The sequence below is a fragment of the Dendropsophus ebraccatus genome, chromosome 8 (assembly GCF_027789765.1).
Source record: "Dendropsophus ebraccatus isolate aDenEbr1 chromosome 8, aDenEbr1.pat, whole genome shotgun sequence".
Classification (NCBI taxonomy): Eukaryota; Metazoa; Chordata; class Amphibia; order Anura; family Hylidae; genus Dendropsophus; species Dendropsophus ebraccatus.
This window is the reverse complement of record NC_091461.1, coordinates 51,126,210-51,149,601: the sequence shown is the minus strand read 5'-3', so window position 1 is coordinate 51,149,601 and position 23,392 is coordinate 51,126,210. Positions and strand designations below refer to the sequence as shown.

At 41.0% G+C, this 23,392-nt stretch overlaps 1 protein-coding gene across 1 annotated transcript in view; it reads left to right on the top strand.

Annotated features, from left to right (window-relative positions):
* RNLS (renalase, FAD dependent amine oxidase) overlaps positions 1-23,167 on the top strand; it is a 90,469-nt gene extending 67,302 nt beyond the window's left edge. Inside the window, exons 6-7 of the mRNA XM_069979082.1 lie at positions 10,246-10,421; positions 22,800-23,167. Coding sequence (XP_069835183.1) covers positions 10,246-10,421; positions 22,800-22,958 — 335 coding nt within the window. The 3' untranslated portion in view covers positions 22,959-23,167. The remainder of the gene's footprint in view (positions 1-10,245; positions 10,422-22,799) is intronic.
* The last annotated feature ends 225 nt before the right edge of the window (positions 23,168-23,392 follow it).

Below are 23,392 nucleotides of genomic sequence, written 5' to 3'. Positions count from 1 at the left end.
AGCCCTTTCTCGAGTCTTTTATTGAAAATATTCTCTACCATTTTGCTGCTGTAGAGACATCAGTCATCTGATCACCAGCAACATGCCAGAATACTGTTTTATGTTATTTTTTTCACTCAAAAATCATAGTGCGCTTGTTCCAAATGGCAAATGATCAGCGAACCACCATCATCAAGTAAAGTCAATGTAGCCCATCACATTTGGCAGACATCTTATGATTTCAGGCACATAATACATCTATATGTATAATACTGCCATTGCCAGACATCATATTTAGGGATGAGCGAACTTTTGAAAAGTTTGGTTCAGTACGATCCGGCAAACTTTCGTGAAGTTCGGATTCGTACGAACCGAACCTTAAAACGAATCTTGCAATAACGGCTGAATAATTGCAGCTACAATAGTGGGAGTCTGAAAGGGTATAGTTTTGTTTAGTTGCAGTTGCTATTACAATGAAAAGTGGAAAAAATAAAAGTGCAAAAATAGTGAAAAATAAATTAACCAAGGTGTGATTACACGGGACATGGGACACAGCGTTCCTTGGACCCAGTAGGGTGGAAAACAGACATTTGACAGTGGAACCAGCAGCAGTAATAGTACTGTATTGGACCCAGTGTGGTTGAGAACAGACAATTGACGGAGGAGGAGGCAGTAGCAATTGATTGCACCCAGCCCAGTATAGTTGAAAAGCGACTATTGGAGATGGCGGCACCACTTGATTGCACCCAGCCCAGTATGATTGAGAACAGACTATTTGAGGAGGAGGCAGTACCTGATTGCACCTAGGCCAGTATGATTGAGAACAGACTATTCATGGAGGAGGAGGATGTTCAGCCTTGGAGTGGTGGCCTGGTAATCCTCGCTGATGATGTTGTTCACTGCACTTTCAAGAACACGGACGAGTGGGATGATGTCGTTGATGCCTGCTCACAGAGTCGCCTCCTCAAAAGGGATCAACAATTGGCAGGACATGTTCAAAGAAACCTCTGCATTACCCTGCCCACTGTGGCTTTGTTCACCCAGGCTTACAAAATGGAGGACAGTCTAAGAGCACCGGGCCTGACATTGTTGGTAAGACACTGGGGCAGGTTGGACTGCAGTCAAAGCGGTGGATGGTTGCAAGCTGGTGGAGGCAGAACTTGTGCAGAACTGGCCCCCTAAAGCATCGGGGAGGTGACAGCGGCAAGAATGGGCTAACTTTCTGGTGGACTTCTGGGGGAATGTTGACCCAATGGGCAGTAACAGACATGTACTGCCCTTGCCCATATATAAAGGAACAGACATCAGCACTGGCCCCCTAAAGCACCGGGAAGGTGACAGTGGCAAGAATGGGCTAACTTTCTGGGGGAATGTTGACCCAATGGGCACTAACAGACATGTACTGCCCTTGCCCATAATTAAAGGAACAGACATCAGCACTGGGGTGCACGGTCTTGGACACCAAGAATCCAAATGAGTCGCCAACATTTTTCTACACAACTGTGCAGTGATGATTTTTTTACTTTTTGTTAAGCTTGAACACTGAAGTTGCTTTCATGTGTCTTGGTCAATACTCACGGACAGCTGTCACATTACATTTTTGATTAGGCAGCACCCAGGTGTATCTGAGGAGACTAATTTAAGGTCTCACCCTAACAGGGGTGACGTCACACATCTTGATATTCACAGAAAACCAGGATACAAGAGATTTTAGGAGTAATAATCCATTTTATCCCGGTCTATTCTGTTAAAAAAGTACAATTTTGCGTCGCCATTGTTATTTTTACCAGATTCGTAACGAACTTTCCCAAAGTTTTTCTCAAACTTTTTGCAAAGTTCGTAACGAATCTGGTTCGTTACGGTTCAGTTCGCTCATCTTTAATCAGATTATTACCATATAGTGTACCATATAATGTACACTATTCTACTAATGCTCCCTTAATCACCCCATACAATACTGATATATAGTCCCTGAATGATTCCTAAATATTACCACTTTACAAGGCCATAAGCCATTGTGTAGTTTTACTAAGTAGAAGTCCTGTACAAATGCCCAAATGACCACCTTTCCACCTGTACATGTAATTTCTGTCTCTTCTATTTATCCATGTATCTGAAAGAGCTTCTCTAGAATAGTCGGAGAATCTCTAGGTGTTTAACAGTGCTGTGTATCTATGGTGTCCGTATTATACGCTGACATCATTCTTTTTAAATTGGTATATAAATATCTAACTACCTCACGGTGTCTAGAGGTTGTATCTATGGAAAAACCTTTGCTTCACTGACAAATGAATTGCCCTGGGTGCTTAAATTCTCGTGTGAAGTTATCATGCTGTGGAAATAAAGCTATGGGCAGAATGAAGTAACCTGTCAGCACTTAAAGGGAAATTAACATTTCAAGGAAGTAGGTTAAGAGAGCATCAGTTCAGAATATTTAATCTTGTGGATAAGGTGTGATGTACAAAAGAGTTCTCTATGAACTCAAAATTCTCGTAATTGCTTTCCTCTGCTGTATAACTGTTCACTGTAAAGGTTCTGTCTGTCCTGATAAAAGGGAGTGCGGATGACAAGATGATTAGAGGGTGTCTCTCTGGAGGGACAATCAGCAATAATCTGTAGAGGAATCAGGTGGAAAGTGTTAATTTCCACAGCAGTGCCTCCACAGGGGAGATTAAATATTACTATGCACCCATTGACTTCCATAAACTGCCCAAGTAATACATAGACATGCCCAGTTTTTCAGACCAAGTGGCTCTTTGTGACTATATGGGGAACCCTCTGTATTAAAGGAGAACTCCGGCAGGATATTTCTTTTTTAACATGCCCAGGGAGGGGTAGGGGGAAAACAAGAACATCCACTTACCTCCCCAGCTCCAGTGCTAACTCCCGCAGTCCAACGATCCTGTTCTCGTTTGCTTCCTGGTGGTGATGAGGAACCTGGTAGGCCCGCTCAGTCATTCAATGGCTGTAAATGTGTCCCACTTCTGCTGCTCAATGGCTGAGCAGGCCTGCCACAGTGGTGAGAAGGTCCCTTCTCACCCCCAGGAAGTGACGGACTGCAGGCGTCAGTGCTGGAGCTGGAGGTAAGTGGTGTTGTTGTTTTCACCCACCCCCTCCTTGGGCATATAAAAAAAAAAAAGGTAGCCTGTAGTTCTCCTTTAACTTACATTTTCCTAATAGTATATGTAAAATGTGATTTCTAAACCAAATTCTCAAAAGTTGTTGATGAATACCTCCAGTATCCAACCACGTGTAGACTGTAGCCATTACCCCGTTTGCCATTATGTTCCCTTTTTAAGAACATGCCGAAGAAGGTTACAAAAATGACAGCATGGTGCAGCCGCATAAAAGATCAATGGATATTTCCGAATAGTTTCAATCAACACAACAACATGATTTTTGTATGCCCACTAGAGATGAGCAAACCTGGAGCATGCTCGAGTTCATCCGAACCCGAGTGTTCGACATTTGATTAGCGGTGGCTGCTGAACTTGGATAAGGCCCTAAGGCTATGTGGAAATCATGGATATAGTCATTGGCTGTATCCATGTTTTCCAGACAACCTTAGAGCTTTATCCAAGTTCAGCAGCCCCCGCTAATCAAATGCCGAACGATCGGGTTCGCTCATCTCTAATGCCCACCTTTACGGGAACCCTTGGGGCTTGAGGCTTCACATTGAAGCACCGTATTCATGATCCTTACCTTTAAGAATATTAATGGCGTGTAAAATATTAGAATAAACATAGAATAGCAATGCATTGCAGGAACTGGAAAGTTACTGACTTCTTTCCTGTAATGGATGGGGATCAGACCATGAGATAAATAGGGCTTGAATGAAACTAAGGAAAACTACCAAATTAATGGAACAACCAAAATCTGTTACTTTCCTGTCTGCAGTCGTAACCAAAAGGAACTGCTAGAACTCAGCAATGTTTTGCTAAAAGCTATTTTATGCTTCAGCCATGGATATTAAGAGTACTTTTTATGTAAATCTTCCATGAAAACAACAAGTTCAGCGTCTGAATGGAAACTGGAACGCAGTTGTTGATGAACTAAAAGAAAGGAGAGCCCTTTTCACAGCTGTGTTTTTCTGTTGCAGTTATGGCTACAATTATTTTATTTCCTCCTTAAATTTCATCTTTTTAAGGGATTATCCAATAACCTCCATTTTAGCCAACTTCTTCATGGCTGGCCAAAATCATCCAGATGACTAAATTCAGTCATACCATTTACCTCATGTCTTCCTAGTACACAAAGAAACTTTTTTTTTTTACTATTGTAGGCAATACCATTCATATCCATGTTATATGATACAAGAACGTGTATAGTATATAGTGGTATAAGCAACATGCAACATAGAAGAGCCATTAGATCAGAAAGTGAGATCGTGAGAGTATGGCACACAAGGAGAAGGTAGCACATTCAGGAAGAAGAGATGCCCACTACAAGCTAATGTCACGGCACAAAATGGTGGTGCTGGAACACAGGGAAGCCATGAGGCAAGCATTTTTACAACACTTCTTGGTCAGAGTGGCACAGAAAGTGAGGTGCATAGGTTGGGCTCTGGATGCCAGGGTTAAATATAGTGCTTGGTCAGAGTACCCTTTAAGTTTTCCAGGGTGAAAAAAAAAAACTGTTTAGCTACTTCCAATCTGCTGGTGCTGTTTTGACCCTACCAGTACCTGCTTCTGAGCACTTCCTGGTCTCCCCCCAAACCAGGAAGTGAATTGCAATGGAGATAAGCAGTGCCTGAACAGCATTGGGTTGGGCAACAGGTAAGTACTGGCTTATTTCTTGATCCACTATGTGTTCTTATAAGTGTAAAATTAAGGCTAAAATACCTCTTTAAAGTGACACTGTCACCCCCTTTTAGCATAATAACTGCTCTATACAGGTGTAAAGGGTAAATTTAGCAGTTTTCATACCTCATTTTCTATCATACGTCATGGTGCTTGTTCAAGTAAAAAGTGATCTTTTATCATCTGGGATTGGGATACCTGGGCGGGGCTTCACGGCCGAAGCGCCACTTAGCTACGCCCCCAGCGCCATTGGTGTTGGCCAATCTAGGGGTGGTGGGGCCTAGACCTTTAGGCTGGCCCTTCCAATGGCTAAGTGGCACTGGGGGCGTGGCTAAGTGGGGCTTCGGCTGTGAAGCCCGGCCGGGTATCCCAGTCCCAGATGATAAAAGATCACTTTTTACTGGAACAAACGTCATGACACATGATATAAAATGAGGTATGAAAACTGCTAAATTTACCCTTAACACCTGTGTAGAGCAGTCATAATGCAAAAAAGGGGTAACTTTAAGTGCAATAGTCTTTGACAGCAAATAGGAGAGAGGTATCAGTGAGACTGAGTTTTCACACATGTCCACACATCTTCTGTTAAGCAAATTTATGGATATGCTGTCTACAGATCACCAGCCCAGGCAAGATGGCCATCCCCATACTCAAGTAAAGATAATATAATAGAAAAATAGACTATAGTTTTAATTTGTAAAAAAAATGGTATTTAGGTGCTACATTGCCTTTAAAGGACATAGACTGTAATGCAGCTTCTCAGAAGTACAGCATAGCATGCTTTATAGAAGAACAAGCACTCCAGTATAAAGTAATTAATAAATAAAACTTTTACAAACATATCACAACATAAACGTATGTGTATATCTTGGCTCCAGTGCCCAGTTTGGTCTGGGGTAAGTTTGTCATGTAATATAAAAACTAAGGAAAACCTGTAACCGGACACCTGTAATTAATGGACAAACATTAAAAGCGAATACGACCCAAACATTAAAAATCTGAATTTAAAGAACAAAGTTATCTGATGCTCAGAAACGTTTCTACGTGCATGCATGGCTTCATTTGCTTTTTTTTTTAACCATTCTATTTTATCTTCACGTCCTAACCTAAAGCTGTTTTGTGTCCAGCTGCTCCAGCCAAAACTGCTCCACACACATGTATATTGGTCCCAACAATAATACTGTACAAGCCTGCATTGATCTCTTTTGGTCTTGGATACAGAATCCATGCAGCTCATATTACAATGATTTGGTAAAGGGAGTGAAGAGGCAAAGATTTATGTCTGGACACTGTATTATTTTGGGGCGAGGTACATAAAAATAGACCTATATTTCTATTGAGACATATATTATATACAGATAGAATTGATAGACATTCTTTGGCTTGGTTGTTCCTTCCCGGAGGAAGGTCTGGCTAGTTCACTGACGTCGAGACACGTGATGGTGTCTCTGCAGTGTTCTTTTGCATATTTGATTTCCCAGGGGGCAATATTCTAGAATACACTGACGTCGAGACATGTGATTGTGTCTCTGCAGTGTTCTGGTTGATCTCCCTGAGGTAAACCAGCATCCTTTTGCATGCACTTACTAGGCATGTTCTCCCACTAGCCAGAAACCTACTCCACACTGATGAAGGGCAAATACCATGAAACAGCTGTCTGTTGATGAATACATTGCTTGGAGGGTTTTCTTGATTGGAGACATTCCTTGGCTTGGTTGTTCCTTCTCGGAGGAAGGTCTGGCTAGTTCACTAACGTTGAGACACGTGATGGTGTCTCTGCAGTGTTCTTTTGCTTATTTGATTTCCCAGGGGGCAATGTTCTAGAATACACTGATGTTGAGACACGTGATGGTGTCCCTGCGGTGTTCTTTTAATACTGTACAAGTCTGCATTGATCTCTTTTGGTCTTGGATACAGAATCCATGCAGTTCATATTACAAAGATTTGGCAAAGGGAGCAAAGAGTCAAAGATTTATGTCTGGACACTGTATTATTTTGGGGCGAGGTACATAAAAATGCACCTATATTTCTATTGAGACATATACTATATACAGATAGAATTGATAGTGCTTGCTTATACATAAGCTTCCACAATGTATCTCTGCAACTGAAAACCATGGTATTTATAGGTGGACATCTATGGGTATCAGTCATAAGACAGAGCCTCTATATACTCCACATGGAAATGTTTGACCTTCAAATGTAAAAACATAGTTGTTAGACCATGGTCACGTCCAGATTGACATAGGCCCTTGGGCATAAGTCACTGTGAGCACTTTCATGTCTTTTTATGCCATGATTCTTGCAAGGTGTGTTAGGTAGACAACTAAGCATCTCTGAAATGGCAAGCTTTTTGGGGGTGTCACCAGTATAATGTGGTTGGTACCTATATAGGACAAACTGGGTAATGAAGACAGGGTCATGGGTACCCATTGTTATTGTTGTGCGCAGGTTAAAAAAGGTAGCCATCATATCATAAACATCTGTGGGATGTCCTAGAAAAACATGTCCAATTCATGGAGACCTTACAACTTACTGAGCTTAAAGTGTCACTGTTGTTATAAGTTTCAAAGTCTTAATCAACAGTGGATGTGATATAAAGCAAGTTTGTTACATACATTCTTCTTTTTTTTTTTTTTGTCATGCTGTAAAACAAAGCTATACTTACCAGAAATCCAGGTCCAGTCTCCTGAATGCAGCTTTTTAGTCTTGTGCTGGTTAATAAGAAAGGAGACTAAACATATAATATAATATAGAAATATCTCGGCCAGTACAGAGAGCCACGGCTCAATGTGTTCATCAATCACTACTGCCTTTTCTGTGAGCGCAGATGACACGGGAAACACGGGACTTCCTGTGTTTAGACTCATTGGGGAAAAAAATGAATCAGAACACAGGAAGTGCTGTGTTTTCCATGACAACCAACAAAAAATAAAATAATTAATGTAAATTGCAAACTTGCTTTATTTCACATCTACTGCTGATTTTAGATTTTGAAAGTTATAGTGACAGGGACACTTTAAATGTACTGCTGCCAGCCACAAGACAACTTCAGAAGTTTGTCTTCAGAGTCCATCGCTTTCGGCTGTGGATATAATACCTATAATGCCTTGTCCCCTAAAATGAGAGAGATGCTTTCTCTTCCGGTTTGTGATCCTAGCTGAGAAGCGGATTCAACATGGCAAAGTCCAAGAATCACACAACTCACAACCAGTCTCGCAAATGGCACAGGAATGGCATCAAGAAGCCCAGATCTCAAAGATATGAGTCTCTTAAAGGGGTTGATCCCAAGTTTTTGAGAAACATGCGCTTTGCCAAGAAACACAATAAGAAAGGAATGAAGAAGATGTTGGCAAATAACGCCAAAAATGCGAAATAGATATGTTCTGTGCCGATGTCATTTGAATAAAAAAAAAAGTTGTTGAAAAAAATGAGAGAGATGTTTTGTAGTTGTTTTCCCCTCCCACTAATGGGGATGTACCATTTGACAACACTCTAATAAGGATTTCCAAAATGAGTTTTCTACACCAGACAACCCATTTTAGGATTCGTCTTCTTAGTTCATCAAGCTGCGCTACGTTCACACAGAGCAAAAGGAGCGGATTACGCAAGGAAATATTTCCGCCTGAAATCAACTGACGCTGAATTCCGAGCAGAATATAAGCAGAATGTAAGCAGAATCCCTGCATATTCTGCTAGGAAAGTGTTCAGCTCGTAATCAGCTCTTGACAAATTCAGCGCAGAATGCTCGAGGAATCCGCGCTGAATCCGCATGCATTCAGCGCTGAAATTCAGCGAGTATTTGGTGAGTAAACTAGACTATACCAGAACATATACTAGAATCCTCCTCCCCCCCCCCTTTTCCCCATTTCCGCGCTGATTCAGCGAGTAATTTCCGCTTGTATTACGCTTGTATTCCGCGCTGAATATGCGCGTATTCCGCGCTGAAACAGAAAATCAGAGCCCCATTGATTTGTATAGGCTTCCGCTAGCGGAAGAATGAACATGTTCATTCTTCTGGCGGAAAGCGGATTAGTTCAGTGCGGAAATTCCACTGTGTGAACTGCAGAGCAGAATTTCCATTCAACACAATGGAAATTAGCTCTGCACCTATTTTAACGGCTGAAATTTCAGCGCTGATTCAGCGCAGAAATTCAGCTGCTTTTGCTCAGTGGGAACGAGCCCTTAGACCTCCTGAGTTGACAAGCTTGGAGTTCTGCAGTGATGGTTCAGGTGAAAATTACTATGTTACTATAAAGAATCCAGAACCTTAGAATCACACATACAAACTTCAAAGCTAATGTGCTTAAAGGGAGTCTGTTTCTTTAAGTCGCTACTTTTATTTTAAACACAAAAGACCTATAGAGTGTAAAGTTTTCTGAGGTCACTTCTTGCTCATATTAAGTGGGTCCAAGAGTGAAATTCTACCTCCACAATTTATTAGTCTTATGTAACAAATATATGATCCCAGTACAGATTTGCAAGCAGCAGCCAACATTCACTGACATGCTCTTTCTTGTTGGACACTTTTCATGCTCTTAATATCGCTTTTCAAGCTGTCCAAATCCAGCTATAATGAAGAACAGTGTTTTCAGTCCACTTAAGGTTTAACTCCTTGTTTACCATACAGACTGTAATGTGTAAATCCATTGACTTTTTTTGTCTGACCACAGGTTGGTAAAACAGGTTAAGAACATTATACAGTAGTACACAAGGGGGCACCTTATGATTTGCTTCTATGTACAGAATTGTGCAAAAGTTCAAGGCAGATGTGGTAAAAATGCTGCAGTCAGAATGTTTTCTAAAATAGAAGTGTTATTAGTTCATTTTTATCAGTTAAAAATGCAAAGTGAATGAACATAAGCCCTTTGTCTTCAAAATGGCATTAATTCATCTAGGTACACTTGCACAAAGACAGGGATTAGGCTTTGTATCTACAGTGTGTTCACTTTCAGAATATGATAAGAACTCCATGCCCCCATTTCTCCACCATAGCTGCACAATGAATGTAAGAGTTTCCTTACTGTTATCATCTTTACCGTCTTTGAATGGTGGGCCCCAGTAGCGGATTACAATAGGTCCTTTTCGGGTTGTAGCCCGGGGCCCATGGCCACTCAAAAAAGACTAATACTTTCAGTGGTGTATTTTCTCTTGGCTACAGTTCTGCCATGATGTGCAAAAAATAGCTGCTTTTTTTACCGCAATTTTGCACAAATCAGGGCATCATGATATTATCTATCCTGTACTACGAACACCATGGTAGTACTGCCATAGTTACAGTGGGATGGGGGGGCTCAAGCTTGGTCAACAGCCCGGGGCCTATGGTAAAGTTAATCCGCCCCTGGTGGGCCCAGTATTTTCCAAAATGTAAAATATCTAATTTAATCATAGTAGGTTGTCTAGAAGTGTGCTATTACTATGGTAGGCAATAGAAAGACAATTTATTAACCTGATTTTGTTTTCCCAGAATCCTCCGATATTGGCCCATCGATTGTTGTCCACACAAGTGTACCATTTGGAAAAGAGCACTTAGAGCAAGAAAAAGAAGCTGTAGAGCCCCTGATTCTGGAGCAGCTAAACTCAATACTGCCAAACCTTCCAAAACCAAGGGATGTCAAATGTCAGAAATGGCGATATTCTCAGGTAAGCAGGTTGATATGTAAGGAATTCGCTTATGGGAGAATCATTCATCCACTATATTTTACTTAAATTTAGAAGACAGTTGGTCCAATAAAAAATAGAATTTTTGTTTCATTTATCCCATGTTCATATACTGTATAACTACTGTGTAGTACGGCAAGTTTTTTAACCTTATTAACTATGTAACCACCCTATGTCAGACATGGACACAATAGAGAGATTACTGTTCTGTCACCAGTCTTTTTAATAAACAATTTTGGTTAACATTGCCTCCTATAGTTTAAAGTTACATCACTAGAAGTCCTGGATGATGGGGGTGTTTAATGTGTTTTTTCATCTGTTATGTTTTTTTATGCTATCAAGTTTTGCTTTTGCTTTTTTTTTAAAAAGTGATCTGGAGTGAAATCTTTATTATTTATTAAGACTTTCTGTCATTAAACTTAAAAAATATCAAGGGATCTACAGGACCAAGGGTCAGGCCAATACTAGACCATGGTAACCTGTCAGCTCTTTATGATGCTAGACGGGTTATCTTCCAGCACTAAGCCTTGTACATGAATGCAGGGCAGGAAGGGTGGGGGAGGCAGGAGGTGTGCATGCTGCAGCTCAGCATCGTCTCTACACCTTTTGAACATTAAAATAAAAAATAAAAAATTATAAGAGGAATGTATTATTTGTTTTATCTCCTATCTGCCCATGTTTGCAACTCTGAGCATTATATACAGCTTACAGATTACATTTCATGCATGATCAGTTTATGATCTGCAGAACGAGGGGGCAGAATCACTAGCTGGATTGGTGTAATAGTCCCTGAAACAGAAATGGACAGTGAAGTGTTGAGTGGGATGAGTTGCATTATCAAACACTAGCCTGCTGCGTATGGATGTTGCTTTCTTAAGTGCTGCATTCAAAAGGCCATGGTGCTGCAGTGAGTTCTGCAGCCACCTCATTCTACTGATTGATAGGGGTCCTGGGGGTCATACTCCCACTTATCATAGATTGATTGCCTCCCCTGAAGTATAAGCTGACATTATTTAATTTTAGCACTTTCTTCAGATGCAATATCCTATACTTAGGTAGGACCATTAGGTAAAATAGAAAGTCAGCATCTCACTCCTCACTAGTACTATACTCAATAACTCTATACGAAGACATTTAAAGCATTGTAATAAATATTTAAAGAAGTCACGCATTTCCTATAGCAGCCCACTCATTTGCCTTGAAAGCCAAAATTTCTTTTTTTTTTTCCATGTGAAGGAAATAAAAAGCTCACTGTGTGAAATCCATTATTTTGATGCTGAGTTAGCAACTTTAATTACTCACCAGAGATTACATGAATAGCAGTAAATATTAGCATGAACTGTCCTATGTATGCAGCATGTTGTGTGGGGGTGGCTGACATCTATCTTTGCACAGCTAGCAATGGCTCTCATATCGTCTCGGCAGACTGCAAAGTGAATGGCCAAAAGAAAAATGTCTTGCATCTAAAATTAGTTGGCTGAAAAAGAACTTTTGAATATGTGTTCTGGTAATGTGATACGTGAAAGAGCGGTGATGCTTCCTGGATGAAGAAGACCAAATTCCTCAAAACCTATTTGAAGGTGATACAGTACGTGTGAAGTCTTGTTCTTTAGGATGGCTTTGGCTGAACAGTGTTTTTTGTTGAATCACAAAGCACCTCTTAGTCCGTGGCACCGCATTGAGCACCCCGCATGTGGCGGAAACCATGCCTTTTTTCTCCAATAGCTATGCAATATTGCTTATCGTCAATATTGAGCGACCATGGTAACTCTATGAGGATGTAGTTTCGGCCACATGCTGGGACCGCAGGTAACATGGGCAACCAACCACCACTGTAAACAGGTGTATTGTATTACCGTATTTTCCGGCATATAAGGCGACTGGGCGTATAAGACGACCCCTGACTTTTAATCAGATTGTCAGGGATTCGCCTTATAGGCCAGAAAATGTTAACCCCTGACTGACCGCAGCCCTGACCGCAGCCCCGACCGCAGCCCCTGACTGGCCGTTCCCGGCCTCAGTGCGTCTTCTCCTCCACTCCAGTTGCCAGCGCAGTCAGTGTGACGTACACTGACTGCGCCGGGAATGCACGAAGCTCTCCCCAGCAGCCAAGCGTCTAATCGGAGACGCTCGGCTGCTCGGAAGAGCTTCGGAAGAATGACAGAGGCTTTGGGTACTTCCGGAGCCTCCCGAAGCCTCTGTCTTCGATTAGATGCTCGGCTGCTGGGGAGAGCTTCGGGCATCCCCGGCGCAGTCAGTGTACATCACACTGGCGGCGCCGGCAACATGAGCGGAGGAGAATATGCGCGGAGGCCAGGAACGGGCCCGGGTGAGTTAACGGTTTAGTTTTTTTTTAAATGGTCGCCCCATACGGTGGGGATGCTGGCTATTTTTGAGCCCCCCCCACCGTATGGGGCGACCATACCCGGTGCATAAGACGACCCCTGACTTCTGACAAGATTTTTTGGGGTTAAAAAGTCGTCTTATACGCTGGCAAATACGGTATGTAGTACAGCCACAGAACATCTACATTAACCCATTTATAATGGACATTATATGGACATTTCAAAAGTTTGGATCAGACAAGGTCTGGTCCTACCAATCATAAAGCTTGGAGAAAAGCTCCCCCCCCCCCATTTCCCTGCCTATTCCATTTTTTGCATGGGACCACAGGAAACTGTGGAGTGAAGCACTAAGCCGCACACTTTTCCTAGCTTTATCTAACAATCACTGTGGGTCTGAACCCAGACCTCAAAAGTGTACATTCTGTAGAGACTGACTTTGTGACTGCTTTGGTTTTTTTGAGGGGGCGGGAGGGGGGGGGGCGGGGGCTCAGTCTTAGTTGGTTCCATTGTTTGTGCTACTGGTAAGAACCTGTACAGAATTCCTCCGATGGGACATTGACCTAAGAGTTATGAAGAGCAAGGGGAAGTGAACACCCAGGGAGTGATTTATCAAAGGGTGCAAAATTTAGACTGCCCACAGCAACCAATCACAGCTCAGCTTTAATTTTACTAGAGCTGAATGCCAAGCTGTGATTGGTTGCTTTGGGCAGTTTGACCATCTTTTTGCTATGGGAGAATATCATCATACGTCATAATAATAGGCCATATATCAATCTTTGCTATGGGGCCTCTTTTTGTCTATGTACACCTCTGCAGACCCTGACTGGTCAAAACCTTTGACATGTCTGACACAAGTGACACGCATACTTTTATAAAAGTATCCTTATCACAATACTGCTGTCTATTCACCTTTGGATCCACTATAACACACACCAAATATCTTTATAACTCTTTTGATGTGTCATTGGGACATACATAAAAATCTATCAGTTTACTTACTAGAAATCCCATCAGTTATTAGAATTTATTTAGATATTTCCAAGTGAAATAAATAATGCTCCCTTTGTGCGCTTTGAGACTGTTATGCCATGTTAGTTTTCCCTCAAAAGCTTTGTGTGAACCCAATTAAAACTGAAGAGGCACGGGTGCTGCTAGTGAATTGGAGCCCCTTCCTTTTAGTACATTAACATATATTTTTTTTCTATTTCTGTGTTTATATTCAACTACTAAATGTTTGTGTCAAGGTTCCCACGAGGATGTGGTTTTAAGAGTCTGTTATATTAGGAAAATAGCAATAATGTAATATGTCAGAAGTTCTCTGCCAAAAAATGACTACTTGGGATGCATGTTTCCCACCCACTTACATTAATCTATGGTATCTACAATAAATCCAGCACCATTAAAAAGAGTGGCTCTGAAATGCAAAGGACGTATTGCACACTTTAACTATTCAAAGTCAAATCAAATCCTCTACCTGCAAGCTCAGTAATGCTGCTCACAGGATGGCTCACATAAAATCAATATACGGGCTTGTTGAAATGTCAGAATAAGACAGAAAATGTACACAGATAATGGGATTCTAAATCTGGGGTGATTTGAGTTGTTATTGCATGCTTGCTGTTACCAGCACAATGTAATCACCCCTCTGGGATTGTGAAGAGAGACTTATTAGAGTTGTTTTGGTGCAAACCATTTCTGCTGTAGAAAAAAGAAAATCTGTGTGCATAAAGGGAAAATCGGGAAATTTTGAGGGCTTTGAACTCATCTATGACATGCAGTGTAACAGCTGTTTTTTTTTTTTTATCAAATCTCTTTTTATTAGGAAAATGAGATTAGATACATACAATGCTATGAAAGGCAAATAATCTTTCCATTTTTGGGGTAAGGTAATACAAAAATATGTCTCGTACAAGTCCCAGTCTACTTGTTACAGCCAGGCTATTTTATAGAGAAAGTCCAGTAGAGTCATACAAGTTGCATGTTTGAGAAAACCTGGTAGTAATGCCCTGCACCCCAAGATCACAATTGTCCAAGCGGACCTTTCACAATATAGAGATCGTCCAGCTACATCATGTTTTTTAAGTAATCAGACTGGCAAAAAAAAAGGAAAGGGATACTCACCTGCCTGATCATTCACCAACACCGTTCCAATGGTGCCCAAGCCTCCACTGTTCAGTGTATCCTTGTTCCATCTTGACAAAAGGAAATGCATAAAGCTGGCTTATACAGGTCAATGACGCATATTGAGATGAAACCAGGAACTAAGGTTCAGCTGGGACACAGGCATTATCAAAATAGTAGTGATGAGATTAGGCTGGTGAGTAACCTTTTTTTCTGTCACTCTGCCCCCTTTTGAAAAAAAAATTTCTATCACTGTATAATTCCTCAAAGAGAACATATCCCCTAAATTTTCTTATACTGATTAGAACCAGATACTGAAATATTCTATTATTCTAATCATTTTTTTTTTATTATTTGTAATTTCTTTTATTTCCTATTTATTTTTTTATTTTTATTTTATTTATTTTTGGTACATTGTTATGGGGCAACCCTCTTGCCTGAGCTTTTTTAAACAGCATTTAGTGACATGCTTTACAGCAAGCCTCATGAACACAGGTGACTATAGAAAGGACCTGTCCCCTTGGGATATATGTGAACTGTTAATGAGCGTACTCTGTGACTTTTTGAAAAGGTCATTTCACATGCAGTTGCTATTGTCTTATACTGGTGCTATCTATCTACTCTGTCACATGTCGCTGCGATGCTGTACACATCACTTTACAGCAGTCTCCTCACCTGAGACATAACAGGAAGTCTCAGCTTTTAGACCTGGTCATGGTAATAAAAACTGTGAGATTTCAGGATTATTTTATCATATAGTGTAGATAGTAAGATTGAAAACTACAAAAGAAAATCACCAAAAAGTCTTAAAAATATATTTAACATAAAAACTTGATTTAAACAATAGGACATTTTCTGATCACACATTCCCTTTAAGTGCCTAGAGCTCTTTGCCCTGAGAAGTTCTCTGGTCCTTCTTTTAGAACTGAACTGGCTCAAGCATCAGGAGACCCTATAGCAATTGCAGTTGACAGAAGGAGCCACGGTGACAATAAACCTCCTAATAGCTAAAATTGCAAGGCCTTCTTTACAGAATGTAACAGAATGCAAAGTCTGTCTTTTATCCACATTGAAAGCGGAACTTCAATGTCCTTGATTAAAATTCTGTTTTACATTGCATTTAACATTTAAAAAGTATGGAACTACTCCAGGAGACTGTGCCCCCTGTCCCATCAAGCAAGTAGATCCTAAACACCATTGACAGTAATGAAGACCGTTTTATATGAACATGGGTTTCAGCTTGGCCCCAGGAGTGCAGCAAACAGAAAAGGTTCCAATGCAGCCGCCCAATAAAATGCTACACTTTCTGGTCTCTATGAAAAAGGCAGTGATTTAGGCCTGAGAAAAGCCTTGGGGGCTGCAATATTGCTTTTTTTTATATCTTAATCTTACGAACCAATAAAGAATGCCTATGTCCAGGAAAGGTGTGGATAGTATTAAGTTACGGCAACATCTGTGATCAAGACTACCACTATAATCATGTTACAGTTTTTTGCTTCTATAATAATTTTTAAAGAATCTCCCTTCCTGTGATTCCACGTCTTGAAAGTAAGGCTTTCGAGATGTGGTGGGGCAGGACCAAGTAACCTACAAAAAATATCTGCTCCAGGGAGTAGAAGGCTGTCTTCTGTTCCACAGACAACCCTTTTATGATAAAATATATCATTACAAAAAACAGCCAAACTCTACCTGGATTACCAGTCAGTATTTTAAGAAGTTCAAAAAGAGGAGACTCAACAATCTGGGCCCAAGGGCAAATATTGGGGGATTGACATAGATTTGCTATAGAAAATAATCTACCCCATATACACCATCCTATGGGTGTTCGAGGATAGACTCCATTGTGGGACCACTGCTTTATTGCTAACTATTTAGGCCACCCGAGGCAAGGATTATTTATCTTCCTATATGTTGGGTTCTGTATCGGAAGGTAAAATGCTATTCTGTAATAAATTGCACTAGGCTGGGTAACATGATACTCTGAGAGACTAAAACCATATTATATTGTTATTTTAAGAACATGAATAATAATTGTGATCATGTTTCTTCTGAAAACATTGTTTCCAGACCTGCATAAATAACCCTAACCTTCTTTTCATACTTTACAGTATATCTCGAAACCATGTGATTTTTTTTGTGTTTATTGTCTTAGCAATAAAAGAAATAAAGAATGTTACACTGTGGATATCTGAGAAAACGAAAAAGTTGTAAACCTATGAATATCAATTTTTCTTTTTATTAAACTGTTTGGTAAATGTGGTGTCTAGACTATTTAACCTCTTGCCCCAACAAAAAAAAAAATTGTGGGATTTTGGAGTAGGAAGTAAACATTCAAGAGACCAAATCATAAGAAGTCATATTACTTTAAATGGCCTTGCATTTGCACAGCTCTGTCTATCACATGGCCACTGTCATTTCAGACTACTTTCTTTAATTTGAGAGCCTATATGATTCCTAACATATCTATAAATCATTTCATTTACCAAGAATTACTTCTTAACGCAGAAAAAGCACTAATAATCTCAGTAAACACTAGGTGATATACTTCCCAGCAGTCTGCTGTTTGCTGCGTTTTGTTAGGTTTTGTGCAAAGGTAGCAACAGAAAGAATAGAACACAGGAAGTGAGGGTGGGGCTTAGCTTGTGCTCTGTGCAGTAGCAAGAATAACCCTGTCTTTCTTCTCCAGAGGCTCCACACTTTGAATGAAAGGTAAATCAGGGATTGCCTTTCATCTTTGATCACCCATAAAGTTCTGGACAGCAGTCCCTTATGTAAATTCCTGTGTTAATACATAGTTCCACCTCCTGATGAGTTAACTTTGAGGGGTATTTACCATTATGCGCCCATGGCTTACACTATAAAAAAAGGGGCAGGTCCTCCCCTTTTTCATGGAGTAAGCCTGTCGGATCCCCCACTCGCCTGATGGGCGAGCAGTGTAAGGGCGTGACAAGGTGGGGAGGAGGCATGGCCTCTTCCAGTGCCTGATTTATGAAGGTTTACACCTGGATATAGGAGTAAACCAGGCAAAAATCTACAGCTGCTTCAGAGCAGGTGTGGATTTTTGCGCAGGGCTGGCCAGTTGTACTAAGAGGCATGCCTCTTAGTAAATCCGGCCGGGGGAAAGGGAGCAGGGCTTTATTTAAGACTGGCATACTAGTATGCCAGTCTTTATAAATGTCCCCCTATGTGTATGTAGTAATTATATTATATAATTATATACTGCCTTGTCAAAGCCTTCAGTGGTACAATAGAGCTGACATTAACACTTTCTCTCTCTAATGATGAGTTGACTCTGATAATCTTGCGCCAGTCTATATAGGAAAGCTGCAAAATTATATGCAGAAAATCAGTCAGAATAAATTCTAAAGAATTACAATGAAAACCTGTTAATAAAATATTTCTTAAAATATGCGTCCCCTGGCTGAGTCTATATGTTATGTTAAAAGGAAAGACAATGAGAATTAGGAAATAAAATAACTTTTAATTACCGTGCACCCTTTATTATATCAACTGCGCCTTAAATACAGCATTTGTTCTAAATGTTAAAACCTAATTCCAATGTGCTCGGAACTGCACTGTTTATCCAAACATACAAACAATCCACGGCCATTTACATTACTCACTCAACCAGTTATTTATCTTACTGGATTCTTCTGTAAACATGCCTAAAATATACTAATTTAACACTTGAAGTTTTCCCTGCATAGTTTATGTAATTAAACCCCCTCCCCCTTTCCAAAAAGGACTAGAAAGCTGGTAGGTGGCTAAAAAAATGTCATATAATGTATGTATCTAATGTCTAAAATAATAGATAGATGATAGATAGATAGATAGATAGATAGATAGGAGATAGATAGATGATAGATAGATAGGAGATAGATAGATAGATAGGAGATAGATAGATGATAGATAGATAGATAGATAGATAGATAGATAGATAGATAGGAGATAGATAGATGATAGATAGATAGATAGATAGATAGATAGGAGATTGATAGATGATAGATAGATAGATAGATAGATAGATAGATAGATAGGAGATAGATAGAGAGATAGATTGATTGATAGACAGATAGATACGCCATTTTCAAGTAGGAGACACCGAAACATTGTGTATCACTTGTATAGTTGCTGTATATAGTTGCATGGAATAATTTCACGTGTTGCACGTTTTTCTACATCATCAGAGTGCTGCAGAGTATTTTCTCTTAGCTGACTTTATCCTTGGTCTGGGATTCGTCTTCTGGCACCTACAACTATTTAAGGTGTGCTGCCATATCAGCTACTTAGATAGATAGATAATGACGAAAATACTCTGCAGCACTCCAGATGAATTAAAAAAATGTGGGGTAAATTTATTTTTTCCAATAACGATTCACAGCATACAAAGTGAAAAACACACACGACGTTTCAGAGTACCTTTGCGCCATTTTCACAATTGAAAATCATGATCCAAAATAAGGATCCAAATCTACACCTTCAGGTGTAGATTTAGTACGCCGGGCACAGGGGCCGGATTCACTAAGAGGTGTGTGGCGTTTTTCAGGCCTCCAAAAAAAGCCAGAAAAACTGCCAATGTGTTTTTTCCATGCATTTGCAGGTTTTTTTTCTGGCATCTTTTACTTTATGTATTAATGATCTTTTTTGTGGTTTAGGTGTTTTTGTGTGCTGAACTTTTTTTTTTTTCCTGAGGACGCTGCAGATGCAGCGAAACATAATGAAGAGGCTATAGGCAGATTTTAAATACCAACAGCACACTGCTCTACCATAATCAGCTACATAGACCTGATTTGGTCCTACTGCATACGGTATATACAGTAGCAGCTCAACTGTTATGTTTCTTTCTACCACTTGATACAGATTTTAGACATATGTAAGATTAAAAGTTATATTTTAGTTGGGTTCCATTATAGGAGGCATTTGTCCCCAGATGTTTAGCCTGAGGGATTGGGAGTTGACACTGGAGAGTCGAGTATAATTTTTTTTTCCCCATCACATGACCTGGTGGTTTTACCACAAAAGGTGACAAAAAAACAGAAAAAAATGCCATACACAGTAATGGTGTTTTTGAGACAACCGGAACAATTCCATTGAAGTTTATGGAAAAAAAACCCGCCAAAGTTTGCTAAAAAAAAAAGCCACACCCTTAGCATGCTGCGTTTTGACAAAACTGCCAAAAGAGCCTCAAAAACACCAGAGAGGGAATAAAACATCACCATCATTAAGTTTTATTGACTTCCAGCTAACATCTAGCTTCTGGCGTTTAAAAAAAACAAACAAAAAATTTTTATAGGCATTTTCCCAAGATTTTAAAGCAGTGTGAAGCAGGCCTTAGTCTTTAAACTGACATCCAAGTACCTTGTCAGTAACATGAAGTTTGTTAATAGAAATTGGTTACATGAAGTGAGAACATTACCGAGACCAAATGTAGAATTATGTGTGCTCATTAGACTAACACAAGGCTAGAACTAATCGTGTACTTTGCATGCTTTCATTCCTAAGGGCAAATGATGGACATCTATTACTGGCATGCAATAAGAGGTAGCCTCAATATTACTTAGCAAAAATTAAGATAGCCATGTTAAATTGAGTAAAGTGGTCACAGTAGCAGAAATAATATAATTATTTCTATATTATAATATACTCTGCAACATGCCTCTAACATGCCCTCATTGTGACAAAGGCAAGAGGAGATATAGGCGAAAAGAGGAGATGGCTGCCATGCTGCAAATAGCTTAGAGAGCAGGAGATTTAATAAAATGACAAGGTTGTAATGATTTAACCCCTTTATGACCACACACATTTTCTTTTGTCCATAGATCTAGCTGAACTGCCAAGAGACATTTATCATCTATGGTCGGTCAGCAAGTGGTTGATCATACTGGCCTGTCTGGAATGATCCACCTTAAGGCTATGTTCACACTACGTAAATCTATGGCCGTAGTTCTCGCCGCAGAACTACAGCCGTAGATTTGCGGGGTGGAACATAGCATTTTTTGCTATGGGATCCCGGCCGGAGCGTACACACATCGTATACGCTCCGGCCGGTTCCCATGCGGCGCCGCAAACAACTGACAGGTCCATTATTTGCGGACGGAATTCAATGAATTCCGTCCGCAGAAGGACCTGTCAGTTCACACAGTGAAGCGAGCGGCTCCTTGCTTCACTGTGGGCTATGGGAAGCTCTGATGCGGGCGCGTGCTGATGCGCCCACATCAGAGCTCCACGGAGGAAAGATCATCCGGCCGGTACTTAAGTACCGGCCATGATGATCCGGGCGGAGACCGGCCGTTCCGTGACCCGGCCGGAGTCACGGAACGGCCGGTCTCATCCGTAGTGTGAACATAGCCTCATACATATTTTGTCTGTACGTCAAGTTCATGACATTAGTGTAAGGGTGCCTTCACACACACTGGATCTGCAGCGGATTTCACACTGCGAATCCAGTGCCTGTTCATCCCTATAAGAATACATACATACATACAGTATATAAGTTAACTCCCGATGGACGGCAAATACATCACCTGTTCCTCGCTCCGGCTTGCTTTGGGGGTCCTCGGCTGGATGTCCCGCTCAGTTAATCAGTGGCTTCCCCTGGGGCAGCGCGCTGATTGGCTGAGCGGGACAAGCAGACGCCGGGAACCCCCGAAGCCGGAGCGGGGAACAGGTGATGTATTCTCCGGCTGTCAGGGAGGTTAACTTACATACCCTCAGCAGGATGTCAATCCCGCTGCGGGTATGTATTCTCATAAGGAAGAACAGGCACTGGATCCGCAGTGGATTTAGCTGTGAATATGCATCGTAAAATCCGCCCTGTCATGGCCACAGAGTGGTTGAGCAGACAGTTCCTGGTGGTGGTGGTGGTGGTGCGGGGGGGGGGGGGGGTGTACCAGGACCACAAACAGCTCCATGGGATGGGGGAGGTATAACTTTTTTTTTTTTTAATAGTGCCCCACCCATATTTTCCTTTCAAATCAACTGGTTTCAGAAAGTTATATAGATTTGTAATTTATTCCTATTTAAAAATTTAAAGTCTTCCCATATTTATCAGCTGCTATATGTCCTGCAGGAAGTTTTGTTTTCTTTTCAGTCTGACACAGTGCTCTCTGCTGCTTTCTGTCCCAGACACCAAGGGGGGCATTTATTAAGTCTGGCGTTTTTTATGCCGGACTTAAAAATGCCCCCGCAGCTCCGGCGCTACGGAGATTTATGTAGAGGCGGACTGCCTCTACATAAATCCCGTGCGCGCCGGTGCGCACCGCCGAAAACCTACGCCAGCTGAGGACTGGAGTAGGTTTTCGGCGTATATTTGGGCGGAAAGGATGGTAAATCGCGCGGACTCTGAGTCCGCGCCCTCCGTTCCGCCCACTACACGCCCCCTTTCCGCCCCCCTGGCGTACTCGGCGGAAAGTGCCGATTTGCAAATATTTTATTCGCAAATCGGCCATTTGCGTATAAAATAATACGCAAATCGGCATTTTCCGCCGAAAATCATCCGTTCGCAGGATGATACATGTGGCCCCAAGTGTTCAGAGCAGCGGCAAATTCTCCATATAAAACCTTTCCTGCTCTGGACAGTCTCTGTCTCGGACAGAGGTGGCAGCAGAGAGCACTCAGACTGGAAAAAAAAAACATTACCTGCAGGACATACAGCAGTTGATAAGTATGGGAAGACTTGACAAATCTTACATCTGCTGGCAGGCTTAAATCGCAATAAATGATGTGCGGGTGGGAGGCCATGCCTCCTCCCAACTTGCCATGCCCATCAGGCAAACAGCTTGTGCTCTTCAGTAGCTTAAAGAAAAAGTGCAAGATGCAGAACCTAGGTATTCAGTTGTGTTGAAGCAGCTAGATGACTTGTATTGCTGACAGATTGCTATGATTTATGTTGCAGGTTACAGAGGCCTTTCCTCATTGTCCAGGTCAGATAACTCTGCACAGCAAGCCTTTCCTTCTATGCGGTGGAGACGGATTTACGCATTCAAACTTTGATGGATGTACTGAATCGGCATTACGGATTGTGGAAGCTTTAGTCTCCCAGGCACAGCATTGACACTAGGCGATTATATATAAAGTAGTTATGTGATCATATCAATTTTTATGGGTGAGCATTACCACATTGTGCTCTCAGCTTAATTACGTTTATTGTCTAGAATGGCTTTTTTGGCATCATGTAAAACTGATGCTTTTATTGATATGACTGCAAGTAACGTTATATCTATTGTTTGTTATGGAATAAAGAACCTGATTTATTAAAGCTTTTATGACTCGGTAATGTTATTTAAGGCTAAAGCACTGATTTTCATTATAGGAGGCTTTTATGTTATAGGCAAAAAAAAACGACCTGAATTACCAAGTAGAAGATCATCTCTTTTTTTTAATGACTTATTTATTGCGTATATTAACCCCTTACCACAAACAAATGCCTCATTGAGTCCTAATTCCAGTTTATTAGCCTAAATAGGAGATAATATATCCTACGGATTG